Source organism: Sarcophilus harrisii, chromosome 4 (assembly GCF_902635505.1).
Source record: "Sarcophilus harrisii chromosome 4, mSarHar1.11, whole genome shotgun sequence".
In the NCBI taxonomy this organism is placed as follows: Eukaryota; Metazoa; Chordata; class Mammalia; order Dasyuromorphia; family Dasyuridae; genus Sarcophilus; species Sarcophilus harrisii.
Genome location: NC_045429.1, coordinates 217,998,501 through 218,016,375, shown reverse-complemented (window position 1 = coordinate 218,016,375; position 17,875 = coordinate 217,998,501). Strand labels below are relative to the sequence as shown.

At 30.0% G+C, this 17,875-nt stretch overlaps 1 protein-coding gene across 3 annotated transcripts in view; it reads right to left on the bottom strand.

Moving 5' to 3' along the window:
- Window positions 1–17,875, bottom strand: part of RNGTT (RNA guanylyltransferase and 5'-phosphatase) — a 368,631-nt gene that overhangs the window by 281,291 nt on the left and 69,465 nt on the right. For all 3 annotated transcript variants that reach the window (XM_031964539.1, XM_031964538.1, XM_031964537.1), the window contains exons 6-8: window positions 15,666–15,906; window positions 5,849–5,958; window positions 4,607–4,708 (exon numbers count right to left, since the gene is read on the bottom strand). In XM_031964539.1, the coding sequence (XP_031820399.1) occupies window positions 4,607–4,708; window positions 5,849–5,958; window positions 15,666–15,906 (453 nt within the window). The remainder of the gene's footprint in view (window positions 1–4,606; window positions 4,709–5,848; window positions 5,959–15,665; window positions 15,907–17,875) is intronic.

The window sequence follows — 17,875 nt, the reverse complement described above, 5'->3', positions numbered from 1 at the left end:
TTAAGAGGAATGAGAGCAGTTTAGAAATCTAAACAATTACCATTATTTTAATAAATTAAAATAGACCTAATACTTGTCCATTTTCTATTCTATTAAACTAGGGTAGGATTCAAATCAATCTTTAGGACATAAAGTAGTAACAAGCTAAGGAAAAATTTTCTTCCTACAGTAACTGTACAATAATATCCACTTACTGAATTATTCATTTGTGATGACTACTATAGCTCTGACTTTTAAGTTCACATATGTCTATTATACTTTCTCCAAAAGAAAAGTTTATTCCATGCTATATATGTGAAGAGAAAAAAAAATTTTTTTAAACTCCATCAGTTAAACATTCTATCAGATCTAACTGATCCCACTAACAGTCTAAGAATTCATTCACCTTTTTGGAATCTAATGGCACTTCTAAAGTTTAGCACCCAGGATAACAATATTTTTTTCATTTACTATTAGACTTCTAAAAATCTACTTATTTGATAACCAAATTTCAGTTTTTTTAAATCCTCCTTCTTTGATGTACTTAGTTTCCCTTTTCTCAGTTCTTTAAAACAGTTTTTATTACTATATTAAAATACTGAATTTAATGATATAGACTACAAAAATAAAAAAAAATCATTCTGCTTTCTGTCTTGTAAAAAGTTTGAAATATTTTCTTTACTATTCATTAAAATTTAGTTCATCTATACTCTGGTAGTACAATTCCATTCAGAGTTAAGCTATTTTGCCTTCTGCTTGACTCACTCTAAGCACATTTAAATTTGTCAAAAGAGGCATGGTTAAATGAATGTAATAATATCCACCAGGAAAAAAGCTGGTGATATAAGATCCTATGAACTTATAATCTTCTGACATTTTTTTTATATGCGAAGGAAAATATGTGCAGATAGGCTTACATTTTATAAACTTAATAATTAACATGGAAATAAAAGAAATATTCTATAGTTAAAGCTTATTTTCAGGATTACAAAAACAGAAAAAATTAAAATATAAATTAACAAAGTTTAAAGGTCTGTTACCAAAAAGGTTGTAAAAGAATCTATGAAAAACAGCTTAAGTAAAATTTTTTGATCATTTTGTTTATTAATTTGCAATATAATGCATATGCATTATACTCATATATATATATATATATATATATGCTATTACATAACATAGGATATGAGATACACTCTTCTCTTCCATTACAATGTCATTTCAGTGCCTCATCATGATGAGGTGATCCTGAGTAAAAGCTATACTAATTTATTATAAGCTTCAGTAGGACCTACACCAAGATGAAAAGGCTTTAAATATGAAACTATTAAATGAGCTTCACATCTTTTGTCCAAGGATTGGCCTGGCTATGTTCAGAGAAGCTCTTCACGAGTTTGGTATAAGATAATTTTTCAGCCACAACAATTCTGTATAGCCATCACTTTGAATTCCATTAGAGGGAGGACAAACACCAATGAAATCCCAGTTCTCCTAATTATTTAAAAAACATAAAGCTATAATTAAATAGTTATTAAATAATCCAAATATTTTACATATACGTGTATATACACACACACACACACACACACAGTAGCAGGGGGAAAGAGAAGGGCTGTGTGTGAAATTAATCATTAAGCTCAGTAATTATTCGCTTAATAATGACAATGTCTAGAGTTACCTATCTTGGTCTCATCTGGGAACTTATAAATATGGAATAGAGTTGGGTATTGAGCTATAACCCTCTGGGAAGCAGAAAAGATAGAGTTCATAGAAACTAGATTTAGAACAGGACTACTTAAAAGCTGTAGTCCAGGAACTTTTTCAAAATATCTTAATAACCATATCACAGAATAATTGGTCTCCTTTGTAACACTATGTATTTTATGTACTGAAAAACAATAATCTGAAAAGAGATCCAAAGAATTCACTAGACTGACAAAGGGGACCATTACACAAAAAAGGTTTAAGAAAATTTTTTTTCATTTAATATTAGACTTCTAAAAATCTACTTATTTGGTAACCAAATTTCAGTTTTTTTAACTCCTCCTTCTTTGATGTAGTTTCCCTTTTCTCAGTTCTTTAGAACACTTTTTATTACTGAATTAAAATATGGAATTTAATGATATAGACTACAAAAATAAAAAAAAATCATTCTGCTTTCTGTCTTGTAAAAAGTTTAGATGATAGAGATCATCTAACATATCTTCTGATTTTACAGATAAAGAGACAAAGGCTTGAAGGTAAACCTACTTAAACAAGGTAATAAGTGGAAGAACTAAAATTTGAACCCAGCTCTAATTTCAAATGCAACATGCTTTCTACATCCCATGATGTCTACCTGCCAGAAAAATACAGAATAGTACTGAAGCCTTTTTAAATGAAATCCTTCTTATTTCTAGAAATCTATATGAGTAGTTAATCATTTAAAAATAAAACAAACAAAAAAACCTAGAATAAATCTAAAATATTAGCTAATTTAGTCCTGATGTCAGTAAAAACTTCCTAACAATTTGAGCATAACACCAGGAGGGAACAGACTGCTTCAGGAAGCAATAGATTCTCTTACTTTGAACATCTTCAAGCAAAGGTTACATGACACTTTCAAGATCCGTCATAATGGGAACTGAATTCTTTTTGAATTATCGTGTGGACTACTAAATAGTTGCTAGAATTCCTTCCAACTCTAAAATCTGTCATTCTGTGGTCTCATTTGTCCTCTCCATCATTCAGTAACTTCTCCTTTGAGGTTCAATCAATCCATTATCTATCACCTAATCAAAATTCTAGAAACTGTTCTCTACTGACTTCAAGACATTCACCTTCTTTCCTTAATGAGTTCAGTGCCTAACAGTCTCTCTTCCCCAACTCCTGCCCTCATACTCAGGCAACATTAACACAAATACTGTTACTCCCCCAAACACCCTTACTTTCCAGTTTCACAACTCAGTCATTTTCCATGATCTACTCCACCTAATATCAACTATATACACAGATCATCATTATCTTGATCTTATTTTCACCTATTATACTCCACTCCCATGTTTATAAACTGTGAAATTCCCCTATCTGATCACAATCGGCTATTATCCCACCACATTTGGGTATATGACACAAATCTTTTCTACTTCTAATAGTTTATAAATCTACTATTCTAATTTTGGAAATCAAAAGTATTCAGTTAATAATTAAACAAAAAAATTCTAAAATTAAAGCTGATAAAATTTTTGTAAAGTTTTATTCTTAAAAAGTTTATTTTCAAAAAATTAATATAAAGATTTTTCTATCTACCCAAGTTTGGTATAAATTTTATTTTGGAGGGCAGAGAAATCCAGAATTCAACCTATTCATGGGACTGAATCAATGTGATCATTATTGTGTTTTCTTTTTAATTCGGAATATTGATAATACTTGTATGATACTTACTAAATATTACAAAGATTTTGTAACCCACTAGAGAAAAACACATTTAAATTCTCACTGAAGTCACAATTATTATTTCCAGGCTTTGGTCAGATTAACCCCAGATCATTCACACAAACATCTATTATTCTGATGTCAATTTTGCTTCCTCTCCTACTCCTCATCTTCTTCAACTTTGCCCCAAAGATTTCTTCTTACAATTTACAACCCATTCTAAGAGTGGCAAAAAAAGTTATACTTTATATTTTCCCAAAAGAGGAAAATGTCTTTACATAAACCCTAACATGAACAATCATCTATCATAATAAAAAATATAGAGTTCATTTAAATAAAACATTCAAAATATTTTAAACAAAATGACATAAAATAAGAAATCTGCAACAATCTACAAAATAATTTAAAATAAGCACTCAAAAAAACAACAACAACAAAAAAAAAAAAATACAACTCCCACATTTTTAAAGTAACATTTTTTCTTATTTAGCCAGGAAAAAGCAAGGACAAAAAGTTATGTAACACCTAAAAATGAAAATCTTTTCACTATTAGAAGAATAATTCTAATTCATATAAAAAAGCTGACTAAAAAACTAACAAAATGAAAAAACACAAAATCAGTAAAGAATAGTAGTAGATGAGGCTTTGAGCTCCACTGAAGTCAATCATTAGCAATAACAAAATAACTCTTCAAAGAATATTTATACATGGAGATACAACTTAGCAAAGGATTAAAAGTATAGTATGCAAATATAAAAAGGAAGAAAAAAAGGGCTACCATTCTAGAAAGGTCATTATTTTTTAAATAATATAACTCACAACACATAGAAATCTTTGATCATACTCAGTAATCATCAATTAAAATTAAATCAACCTTAACAAGAAATCATTTAATCTTTAGGCATGTTGAAAAACTGTTTAAAGTTAAACAGAAAGCCTTAAACAATCAAAAGGAGACTGACAAAATTTACATAACATGTAGGTTTAAATCAAACTGATGAATAATGGAAACAAAAAGTTCTGAAGGCATGATTCCATAATGACAGAATAAATTATCACAAAAGAAATTAAATATTTTTAAGAGACCTGAAACATGTTTCTGGTACATAATGGCAAAAATTCACACTCTCAAGGGTGTAAACGTTCCCTAACAACAATGTAATTGTCTTTGAGCATTAGGGCGATTTGTACAAATTATTTTAGAAGTTAAACGTACCTAGTACCATCTGCTTTCCAGCTTACTTTATATGGATTCTGCTCTATCAATTTAATATTCTGCTTGTCCATGGAAACAGGCTGTGCTCCAGGGAATCCAGACCTAAAAGAAGAAAATAATTATCATTTTATGGTAGGTATTTGTGCAAAACAATGAATTTCTTAAATCAACCTTGCTTGATTCCCCCTTTTTTTTTTCCAATGTCTTAACTCTGCTATGAGAATAACATAACAATAGTTTATCCTGTTTGGGATTTTATAATACAAATAATCTAGAGTTCCAAACTGGTGTTAACAAAATTAAAAGAGTAATAGAAACAACTAATATTTGAGAACTAGCTATTAAAACAGGTCTGTTAAAGAATATTCCTACTTAGAAAAAATTTAAATACTGGCTTACATTAGAAATAATAATCAATTTTATTCCAGATCCCATGTTTATATCACATATAGCCATTCTGGCAAAAACAACAGGTTTTGAAAGTCTCTGTTCAAAAGATGCCCAGGAATAGTGAAACAGGTATAGTGAAAGCCAAAATTAAAGTGTACTAGCAAGACTGTAGAGAGTATGAAAAACAAATGCTATTTGCTCTGTCATTTTCATTTTTTAGTGACAATTATTTCTATTAATATTTTTGATATCTACAATAACAAGAGCCCTTAAGATAAACTCAGGAACCATATGCTTAAGTTTTAACAAAGAGCAAATCCACTTCAATAACTAATACTATAATTATCTGTCACTGACAGCAGTAATATACAGAAATGGGTCCTGATTCTTTTTTCAGATACAATCAATTTAATCAACAGTAATTTTAAAGGTGAGATAGATGAGACATATTTGAAGATGATAAAACCAGACTTCTGGTTATATAAAAGAATGTATGTCCATTAATTCCTCCCTCCCCATGAAAGAAAATGACAAATTTAATACTTTCAGATGCCCAAATTAGTAAGGTTGGAACAGGCAATAAACTATTAGTACTAGGCACCAAGTTACAATATTAACTTCTTTGATTTTGCCCTGCAGATGAAAAAATTTTGCTTTTGTTGTCATTATTCTTTTCATTTTGCTTAAAAGACAAACTTAGGATATCAAATAATGTGATAACAATATTCTCATTTAATTTCTTTGTAAGTGCTCTAAATAAAAATGTAAACTTCAATTATTTTTTTAAAAAAATGCTCCCATTAATAAGTACTGTAGAAAAACAAGAGGGAAAATGCTTAAAATGTTCATTACCCTTCCCAGCCACAGAAATGATGACACTTTTGCTGTATCTCTCCTAACTTTGGTTGAGTTGTTACTTGGGTTACACCTTTAACTGTCACACCTTCCAAGAAAATGGCACCCTTTAATTAAAAGAGGGAAAAAAATAATTAAAATTTAAAACACAGATTCATAAGACAATAAAATCATTGACATATAATTTTGTCCAAATTTTGACTACATCCCTGAATCTGATCTGTCCTGCTCTGCCTACTCTTTTCGTTAGAATTGTACTTCTATATCCTTTAACTTTTACAGGTAAATTATAAAGAATAAATTTATTTTTATATTTGTGTTTTCCCACAAATACAACTAAGTTTTAGCAAAGAATGAATCCTCTAAATGGTTATATGTATTTAAATATGTAATATTAAAGTTATGATTATGTAAAATATAGTAATTTAGTTCTAGTCTAATGAAATATGTAGTTTGAATTAAAATAACTTAATTTGAATCCAAATATTGTGACCACTTCTGTGGATTCTTTGGTCCTAATTGTTTGGCTGTATTCAAAGTATTCCTAGAGCACTGCTATACATATTTGTAAAGTGCAACACACCAATAACAAACATGTTAAATAATTAAGCCAAGGTCACTTGGTATAACAGCAGAAAACACTTTTAAGTAGTTTATCAATTGAAAAAAATGTCAATATGTTGTATACCAAGAATATCTTGGTTATATCTTAGTAATAAAGTAGACAGAAAATCCTCTAATATCATACAAATATTGAAAGCTCCTGGAATCTAGATACTAAAAAGAAAGTCCATATTTATGCTGCGGTTAAGCTACTGTAATCCAATAAGCAAGTTGGCATTAATTTTTTTTAAAAAAACTATGAAACAAAATTAGCTTTAAATAAAATCAGGGAAATTTTTTTAAAAAGAGGTTCATAAAAACAATAATCAATCTCTTTTTAATGTTTACATCATTACCAAGGGGAAGAAAATACACTCATAAATAATATCTATGTACCTCTCTGCCAAGTGCTGACAGAGTCCTCTATGTATGCTTTGGCTATCACTTCCTAAATATCAACCATTGTTTATACAAACTAGACAACTCAACAACTTTGCCTAAAATAAAATAAGTGTACTTTATAGCGCTCATGATTGAAAAGATCAAAATACCATAGGTTAAAAAAAAAAAAGTCATCTCCCTTGTAACTTATTAGTCAAAGATACAAATGTTAAGAGTTGCAACTTTTTAAACATATATTTTATTTACATTTCCTTATACATGTACAGTTATTCAAATAAACAAAACCATAATAATACAAATATACATGAAAAATAAAACAAAAGAGAAAAATTTTAAATGATTATATTAGGGTTTGTAAATTTCTGACACTTACTGAATTCTTTAGGACATCTCATATATATAAGTTTTAACACATCTTTTTTGGTTTTATCTTTTTTTTTTTGTTTATCTAATATTCATGTAATATGTATTTTATCAATTGTCACTGATACATTTTAATCTAAGTGGTTAATGTGTAGTTATAATTAATGTGTATGGTTTTTTTTTTTGGTTCTGCTTCTTTATTATTTCATGTCTTCTTATAGTTTTTTGAATTCTTTAAATTCATCAATTCTTATGTAGTCTAATTAGTATTATATTACATTACTTTTCTATACATTCCCCAACCTAAAAATATCTAGTTTGTTTCTCTATTATCTCATGAGCAGTGAATAATCAGTACATTCCAAATGGGATATCAGTTAACATTTGATAAATGATTTTTTTTTTCTTCTTAAGCACTTCTAAGATCTCATTATTAATAAAGTTTTGAAATGAATGACGATATCTTTGGGTACATTGAATCTGGGTACACTGAACTCTAAAAGTGCCCAGGGAATTTTATCAAACAGATAATTCTCTGACAGTGCTTATTCCAAGAAATTTCAAGTGATCTCCTAAAAAATGATTAAGCATTTTCTTTTCATTTTTTAGGGAATCAAAACATCATTAGATTACCTCTTCTATATGAAGTCCTTCCTGATCCACCCACCTTCCCCTAACCCCCAAAACTGAAAGAATCCTCTAAGCATATCTGGTATCTTTGTTTCTTGTGTATATTCATATATATATGTATGTGGTTTTACCCATTAGAATATAAGTTCTTTGAGGGCAGAGAACAGTTTATTTTTGTGTTTGCAGCTCTAGCATATAGCATAGCATCTTGGCACATATTAGGTGCTTAATAAATGTCTATTGATTTATTTCTTCTCGTCTGCTTATAAACTTTTCAAGGCATTTTTGGAGTGAATTTCTCTTTGATATTTTTTTCAGTTTATTCTACTGATTTCAGTCTTCTAATTTTGCCATTGATTCCATTTCTTAATTCAAACCTTCCATCAAGTTTTCAATGTTAATCTTTGTTACCAATTTATTTTGTTCCATTTTTCCTAATGACAAGGGTCTTCATTGACACCAGGTTCTCCCTTTTATACCTAATTTTTTAATTATCAAATTTCATGTGTTTTGTATTATATCTAGCTTCTTTTCTTGGGCTACTGCTGAAATTAATCAGTTATTTTTCCCTGTTATGTTTCCAAAGTCTATGTGCAAGATGTAACAGAAAGTCAAAACTTTTCAAACATGATGACTACTTCTAAGCCACCACTGATGATTCTTGAAAGAATGAGAAGGAACCTGGAAAGATCCCCAAAAGAATTATGATGTTCTGGGAAGGATACTGTAAGATTTAGGGATACAGATGGCATTCACACTTCACTGATGCCAGTTAAAGGAAAGGACATTAGAAGAGAATAGTTGGCTAAAAGATGGTGTTGAAGACCAGAATTTGACTTTTTGAACTAAGGCCTAAAAGAAATGAAGGGCATTTGATCAAGGATTACATAAAACTAACAAAGTCTAGGAAAAAACATTTGCTTGGGGATTGCTATTTTAATGTTAAAAAAAAAAAAAAACAAAAAAAGGAAGTAAAAATGTCCAGATACAAATACTAAACCACATATTAGAGAACAACAGCTATGATAATGGAAAAAAAAATAGCAGATTACTCAGTAACCCACAAGAAACAATAAGAAATAGAAAATTAATATTTATATATACCATATATTCATATATACCAATGACAATACATAAATTAAGAGTAATAAACAGTGAACTATGTAAAAGTGTCTTGAAAGGCTTAAGAAATCACTGGCTAAATTAGAAATTTTAATACGAAATGGTAAATATGATTGGAATAAAAAAAATGGAAGGACATACCTAACTCAAAGGAACAGATTATTTAAAAGAGGTAGGATAACATTACACATCAAGAAACTAATCCATGTAAAAATCCACAAACTTAGAGGAAAAGATATGACAGAGGACATTTAGACTAGGATCAAAAAAGGGAGAAATAGAATAGTTTTTAAAATATAAAAAAACAGGCAACTAAAAGGAAAAAAAAGTGAGTGAATTACTAATACAAAACACAAATCTGGCAAAGATGATACAGTTTTGAAAGAAGCTTCAACTATCTGAGCAGCTACTGTAAATCTCTTTTTGCTTAAAAATAGAGAGAGAGGGGGAGGGGGGGTAATATTTACTTGGATCTTTTAGAGGATTAAAGTAACATGGGGTACAACTATTCTGATCTTGATTCTGACCAATAATGAAGAACAAGCTCTTAAAGTAAAAATGACAAGAACCCTGCTGGGCTAAAGCTATGCCTTCTAAATCTATATTTGATAAGGAAGTATTATACCCTATAAGATATATTATACAATATATTAACAATATAAATACATTCAACTTAAAGAAAATAAGTTAAGGGAAAAAAGAGTTAAGATTCGAGGGTCTTTATTCTCAAATGGTAACTGTCAAAATAAATGAAGAAACAATTCACAAGGAAGAAATCCAAGCTAATAACAATCATAAGAAAAAATCTTCTAAATCACTAATAAAGGAATGCAAATTAATACAATTTTGAAATTAGTAAAGATGACAAAAAAGGAAAATAAAGAGATGTTAGCAGGGCTGAGAGAAAAAACATATATTGATGCAATGCTGGTAACCTCTTTGGAACATAGTTTGGAACTATGCCCCAAAATTTATCAAATTGTGTAAACTCTTTGAATCTGAAATTCCAAGATAAAAGAGGAAAAGAAACCCTATGTACAAAAATTTATATCAGCAATTTTAAGGATGGCAAAGAACAAGAAAAACTAAGGGAATACATATCAACTGACAAGAGTGATTGAAGAATTAAAACATATGAATATAATGAAATACTAAAAGAGTCAGAGAAACTTGAAAAGTCTTATATGAGCTAATACAAAGTGAGCCCAAACCAGAACAACTTATACAGCAATATTATAAAAATAAACAACTTTGAAAGACTTAAGATCTTTGATCAAGTATAAAGTAGATGTCCCTATAGATTATCTGTACGTCCATGGGGGTTTTGTCTAAATGCAGTTTGCAAAGAGGTATTAATACATAGCTCTAGAATCTTGCCCATTATTCTCCAAGACAGATTTTGATTCCTGCTTCAGAACAGGAGATTGAAGCCACAGGATTAGCTGCTCTTCAAATAATGAATGCCAGACTAAATTAATCCCCTACAATGTAGGTGATAAATGTTTATTGAATTGAATTGAACCCTGTGAAGCAAATAGTACAAGTATCACTGTCCACATTTTTACAGATGAGGACACTCAAGTTTCAATAAGGTCAAGTGACTTGCCTATGGCCTATGTGCTAGTGTCTGGAACAGTATTTGAACATTTTCTATACATATACACACACACCCCAAATACTATTAATCTAAGGGAAATGATTTTTTAGCTTCAAATTGCTCCCCTGGTTACTATGTCTTAAAGAAAAAAGGGTACTGCTCATATTCAAAGACATGACTGCTTCTCAATCTCAACCTAGGGGAATTCTCCAAAATCTATCTAACAAAGCAAATATTCCCAATTAGCTCTGGGGATTTCAGGACTAGGCACAAAGGCCATATAGAAGGGTGGTGACGTAATAAGGCAGATAAAGAATACCTTATCAACTTAAAAATCAACAAACTTAGGTCTCTTTTAGAGAGTCATAAAAATAACCATGCTTTGATTGAAAAATAGCACTAACAGCATACCTTAATGTTGCAATTATGAAGGAAAAAAATTGTTCAAGTATACATTTATAAAAACGCAAGAATGATTTAGAAGTATACAGAACTGAAAACCATCTAAAAGTCCAACAGATGATAAGAAGCTGAATAAACAACACTATAGTAACTTAATAAAATTACACCATTAAAAATGATAAAAATAATGAATGGGAAAGCCTACAAAATAATACAAGTAAAGAAAGTAGTACTCAGAAGAAAAATGTATACATGACTACAATAAAAAGGCAGAAATAAACTAATTAGATGTTATAACTATAATGTACATAAAAATTCATTTTAAGCAAAAATGACTGCGAATGTAAATTGTTTTGCTTTTTTATATTAAGAACATGAGCACAATTTATTGTTTTTATAAGATCTCTCTTCAAAAGTTCTGTCAGCAAGTATTTAATTCAATTTTGTTTTCTTATCTCATTTTCCTCAATGTCTTTCATTTTTTATAAAAGGGTCAACCTATACTTGGTTTAGAGCTACTGAGCTTCAAGAAATCCCAATTCATCTTTATATTACTAGTTCTTTCCAAATGCAAAACTTAAAAACTTCTGAATAAATTATCCATCCGAAAATAAAGTGTCTACTTTTTAGACACACAATATTTTGCATATATTCTAAATATTACTAAAAAATAAAGTAGAAAGTGTAGCACAGTAGAAGGAGTATGAGATCATATAATCAGGAGACGAGTTCAAATTCTATTTAAAACAGTCTAGAAGTAATCTTTCTTTAAGATTATAGCATCACAGATTTAGAGCTGGAAGGAATCTTAGAAGCCATCTATTCCAAATCCTTCATTTTATGGAAAAAGAAATAAATCCTAAATAAGTCAAACGACTTGCTTAAAGTCCTACTGATAGTAAGTTGCAAAGCCAGAATTTAAAACAAGATTTTTTACTCCAAATAAAGAAACAGTGGATAATAATACCTAGACAGAGAAACAAACTAGAGAAAAAAGACCCTACAACAATTTTACTTAATACCCTAAGTTCAATAAACCCAGGAACAGGAACTACATCACAATTCTGCAAGAAGGAAAAATTTCAAGTTTTTTTTGCCAACTTTTAGTCTTGGACTAACATCTTACCCCACATGCAACAGAAAGTTCCAAATGGATACATGATCTGAAATTAAAAGATCATTTTTTTTTTAATTATGGAATAGAGAGTAGAAAAATGTCTTTCACAACTTTTTGCTAGGAAAAAAAATCTTAAGCAAGCATAGAATAAGAAAACTTACAAAGTATAAAATGTTTTTTATTACATATAATTTAAAAGCCATTTACAAATAAAATCATTTCAGGTACATAATATGATAAACTGTTGAGTAAGGGGGGAAAAAATCCTTGCATCAAACATCTCTGATTTTCAAGATGTCAAAAGAGAATTGAATCAAAGGATATGAAATTTTCAGAAACAAAAAACTATAAATTACCAAAACCTAACCAAACTATTCATAATTAAAGAAAAGTAAATTTTGAAAAATTCTGGCATTTCAAACCTCAAATCCAGAAAGTTGGTAATAAAGATACAAGACAGAAATAGTTAACACCAAAGGAGTAATGAAAATACAACCTCATTAACTGAGGTTAAATTAATGATAGAACTATGAAATTGTGCAGCCATTCTACAGAACTCTTTGAGAAAAGTCACTAAACTACTCTTTCCTTTGACCTAGTAATCCCTCTGTCCTACACTCAAAAAGGTCAAAGACGATAAAAGCCCTCCAAATACAGAAAATATTCATAGAAGCACTTTTTTATGAAAGCAAAAACCTGAAAGCACAGTAGGTAACTCATCTGTCAACAGGAAATAGTAATAAAATCTGAAATATTAATATAGAACATAATTATACTGAGAGAATGACCATAAGGAACTGAGAGAATTTAGACTTGTTTGAAATGATGAAAGATAGGCAAACAGAATCCCTTACATCATAAAAGTAAGCAAAAATTGCCAATAACTTGTGATCATGTACATGATAATGATAAGAAAAAGTTTCATCTTTAGATAATAAGCACAAACATTCTCAAAAATGATGCCTTTTCCTCATTTCCAACAAAGAAAATGAAAACTTAACACTGCTCTGAATGATGGAAAGTTTTTTTTGAAGCTATTTGTGGAAGTTAATAATACTTTCTTTGTGTACTACCCCCTCTTATGGACTTTTAGGACATTGCAATTAAGAGATCTTTTCTTAAGTATAAATAAACTTAAGATCATGGACTTTATAGTAGAAATCTTAACATATTAAAGACATTCTGGCTGACAGAGGATTTAAAAATTCCTTTTCAAAAGTTAAAAAGAGTAAAGTCATTTACTCCAATAGAAAATAGCGATAATGAATTTTTAAATGTTATCTTCCTTGCTGACGTTATTTTTATGGTTAACACACTGGATTTCTTTTATAATATTGTTATCAAGGAATATGGATAACATGAAACTTAGGCTACCCATTTTATTATGCTTTTATGTTATACAATGCACTTCCTGTTTTAGGAAAATGTGATTTGGCCAATCCTCTGTATAATTCCAAAGAAAGATAAGCATGTTAAAATGGGATTTTCCTATAATAATAAAATTACTATAACTCAAAAGCATTTTAAATTCTCAGTAAACTTCCAATTATAATTATTTTTTTTTTAAATTGGAAAACAAGGTTTTGCAAGAGTGAATGTTGAAAACTATCTTTGCAAGTATTTTAAAAATAAAAAGCTCTTATTTAGAAAAAAAAACTTTGTAAAATACTCCTTGAAAAAAATTACTAAATTTAAAGTTTATGTTCTTAGAATAGTGTTTCTAAAGAGACAAGAGGCAAGAATCAAAGAATTATTTGGTATAGCTATTAAAAATTAATCTCAGGGCAGCTAGATAGTACAGTGGATAAAGAGCTGGATCTGGTGTCAGGAGGTCCTGAGTTCAAATATGACCTCATTCACTTAATACTAGCTGTGTGACTCTGAGCCAGTAACTTAACCTCAATTTCCTTGCAAAATTTTATATATATATACATAAATTTTTTTCTCATTACATTACTAAGTTAATACTAACCAATCACTCACTTCTATCATCCCCACTAATTAAGTTCAATGCCATTTTAATATTTTTAATATTCTATCCTGGCCTTATCAATATAAATAAGAAAATACATGCAAATATATATATATGTACAATATATACATACACATCAATAATATAATCAGCAATTTTCCCATATCAACAGCACTGAAATGTGGCACTTCTTACTTTTCGTTTGATGCTTTTTAAATGGGGAGCTAATGTTTGAGTCCAGCAGGGAGAACTATTAGAAACAGGAAAAGACCAAACAATATTGCTAAATGTATAGGGTTAAAAAAAAAAATAAGTAAACCACTATATTAGTAAAGTTATCTACTAATTAAAACAATTATTTTTAACTATACAAATAAACAGTATTAAGGGATAGGAAATGCAGAGATTAAACCTTCAGGATGGATAGGAAAGAGTAAGGAAGCCAAAATAGAGATGCTTTTCTGATATAGATTATCTCAGACTCATTTTTGTTGTTGTTCTACAGTTGTTTCAGTCATGTCTAACTCTCTGTAACCCCATTTAATTTTTTCAGCTTATTTTACAGATATGGAAACTGAGGCAAAAAAAGTTAGTGACTTGCCCAGAATCACATAAGTATCTAAATCCTTATTTGAACTGGGGTCTTCCTGACTCTAGGCCCAGTTCTCTATTCACTGCATTACCTACCTAGCTGCCCTTAACTTTTATACTTATACTTATCAGTTATGTTAGACTCTTCATGACCCTTCAAATCAAATCTAGCACTTCATTCACTGGGCCACTTAGCTGTCTTCTGTCTCATTACTGCCTTCTTAATGTGACTGCCTTTACGTGGTAGTTGCTGTTAATATTGAAGGTTTATAGATTACTAGAGAGAAACTACAACAGGGAATAGTGAAAGACCATCCATAAAAAAATGAGACTATATAGGAATCACTGTTCACTTTTCTCCAGAGATCTAAGTAATAATACACTGAACTTTAGATTTTAAAGTTTTCCCAAGTCTATGACACACAGATAGATTAGAGGGCTGACCTTGGAGACAAGAATACCTGGCTCAACGAACCTCTTAACTGTTCAAACAATCCTTTAAGACTTTAAGTTGTACAAGTATCAATAGGAATTGGTAGAGGGGGATTTTCTTAAATATGAGTTCTCTTATATTAAGAAAAGCATAAGCACAGTACAAAAAAAACTTAACTATGTTACATTACTTTACATCAGAGATCTAAGAATTTCTTTTTTAAATCAAAGAATTGAAGTCAAAATAAATTAACACCACTAAAATTTAATCCCACTGCAAAAAATTTCTGAATAAGGTAAAAGGTTGAATTGTATGGTTTCTAAAGTCCCTTTCAAAATTACCTATTTCCAGTAGGGGCAGCTTTCAGTCATGAAACTTATATATCTAGCAATATTCTCTGAAATTCTATGATGCATAAAGAACAAAGACTAAGTGAGTGAAATTACAGGTTTACCTAACTAGTCTCTATGAACTTACCTCAGTTTCAAAGAAACTTATTAATTTACCATTTTCTTAACTCCTAAGAAACTTGTAGGGAATAAAAGACAAAAAAGTAACTAAAATATTTCTGGAAAACATTACCAATTTTAAGCGTTCTTTTCTCCTTTTAACAAAGGAAGTACTTGATCCAGGTTCTGATTCCTTTTTTCCATCCTCTTCCTCATCTTCCTCTTCTTCTTCCTCAAAACACCACTCTGGCAATAAAGGTGGGGGAGGTGCTTCTTCTACATCCCCATAACGTCGAAAAAGTTCTTTCAAATAATCACCCTTATAGATTCCTGGTGGTCTGGCCTGAGCAAAGGTAGCAACTGCTGCTTCAATACTAAAAAAACAAACAAACAAAAAAAAAATGAAACCAAATTATTTCTGGAAAAGATATCCTAAAATTTCTAATATATTAACTTAGGAAATACAAGGAGAAAGGGGGTACCAAGAGGGAATAAGGTAAGTATTTCTTCAAAATAACCCTTTTTTGAATTACAAAGTTTTTAAATGATCCCTATCTAACAACAATAATTTAGTATATCAATAGTATACTTTTATAAAATACCTAAGTGCAAGATATTGCTCTGAATTGCTCAAGTGTAAGATATGATACAGGCACTGATCTAATGAAGAATTAAGTGTACAAACAAAAATTAATTCTAACAAAAATAAAGTAAGTAAAAAAAGAAACATCCTGGAAAAGTTCCACAACAAATTTAGGGGATAGAGATCAATTTAACCTAGAAGAATAATGTATCTTGAGAAAATATAGCTTGAATACCTTTTGATCCAGTAGAGTTACTACTGGATCCCAAAGAGATCATAAAAAAGTAAAAAGGACTCACATGTACAAAAATGTTTGTAGCAGTTCTTTTTGTGGTAGCAAGGAACTGGAAATTAAGTAGCTACCTATCAAGTAGGGAATGGCTGAATAAGTTTATGGCACATGAATGTAAAGGAATATTATCGTCTATAAGAAATGATGAACAAACAGGCTGATTTCAGAAAAGACTTGGAAAGATTTACACAAACTGATATTGAGTGAAGTGAGCAAAACCAAAAATATCGTACAGAGTAAGAGCAAAATTATGTGCTGATCAACTGTATAGACCTGGTTTTTTTCAACAATGAGGTGATAAAATGGAAAATGCCAATTGCATCCAAAGAAAGAACTATGGAGAATGAATGTCGATCAAAGCATATTTTCACATTTTTTGGTTTGTTTGCTTTTTCTTTTTTAGTTTTTTCTCTTTTGGTCTGATTTTTCTTGTACAACACAACAAATATGGAAATAATTTTTAAAAGGATCATGTATGTTTATCCTATATCAGATTTCTTACTGTCTTGGGAAAGGGGAGGTGAGGAAGAGAGGAAGAAAAATTTGGAATACAAAATCTTACAAAAATTAATGTTAACATCTATCTTTCTATATATTTGGAAGAAGAGAATTCTATTGAAAAGAAAATTTTTAAAAAAGAACAAAAATATTGCTTGATAATCTCACCATCAACATATTTGTGGTAATGAGCTTACTTCTTATTAACAGGTACTGATGCAGATGTTATACCCTTACCCCAGATGCATCTCAGAAAAGAACTTTAACAATCCTATTCTACAGAAGTCTAAAACTAATTATACTAAATGATAAATAAATGATAACAGCTCAGCCACTAATTTTGTAGATGGGGGAGGGAGGGAAACTCCATTTATCTGAGCAGAGAACAGGGGAATGCAGCAAAGTATCTTAAATTATATATTTTACATCAAAATCCATTTACACAGTGACCTGAGTCCTTGAGTTTGAATTTTTTCTGAAGCAGATGTTGAAAATGGGAAATTTTCTCTAGATTTCTCAAAGGTTGACAGAAACAAAACAAAAAAAAATTTTCATTCTATGACTAATCTAGGATCCTAAGAATGAAACAGTCCAATGAATGCTAACACATTACAAGTTTTCTATCAGTTTAGCAGTCTGAAAACAACTTGGAATCTAAAGGCTTGGATTCACATTCTACTTACTAGCTATGTGACCCCTGAGCAAGTCTCCTGAGTGACTCCTGAACCTCCGCTTCTTAATCAATAACAATGCATAAAACAACACTATCTACTTTGCAAGACTGCTATGAAAAATATCATTCTATAAGTCATAAAGCACTATGGAAACATAAGCTATCATCATCATTTCTTTTTATTCTAAACATACTGCTCTCCCAGTCACTGATTTCAATGTCCTGCTTTCTCTAAGGCTCATATGAACTAGTCAATGTTACCTCCTACACCCTGAGGTTCCACATGTTCTCCTATAG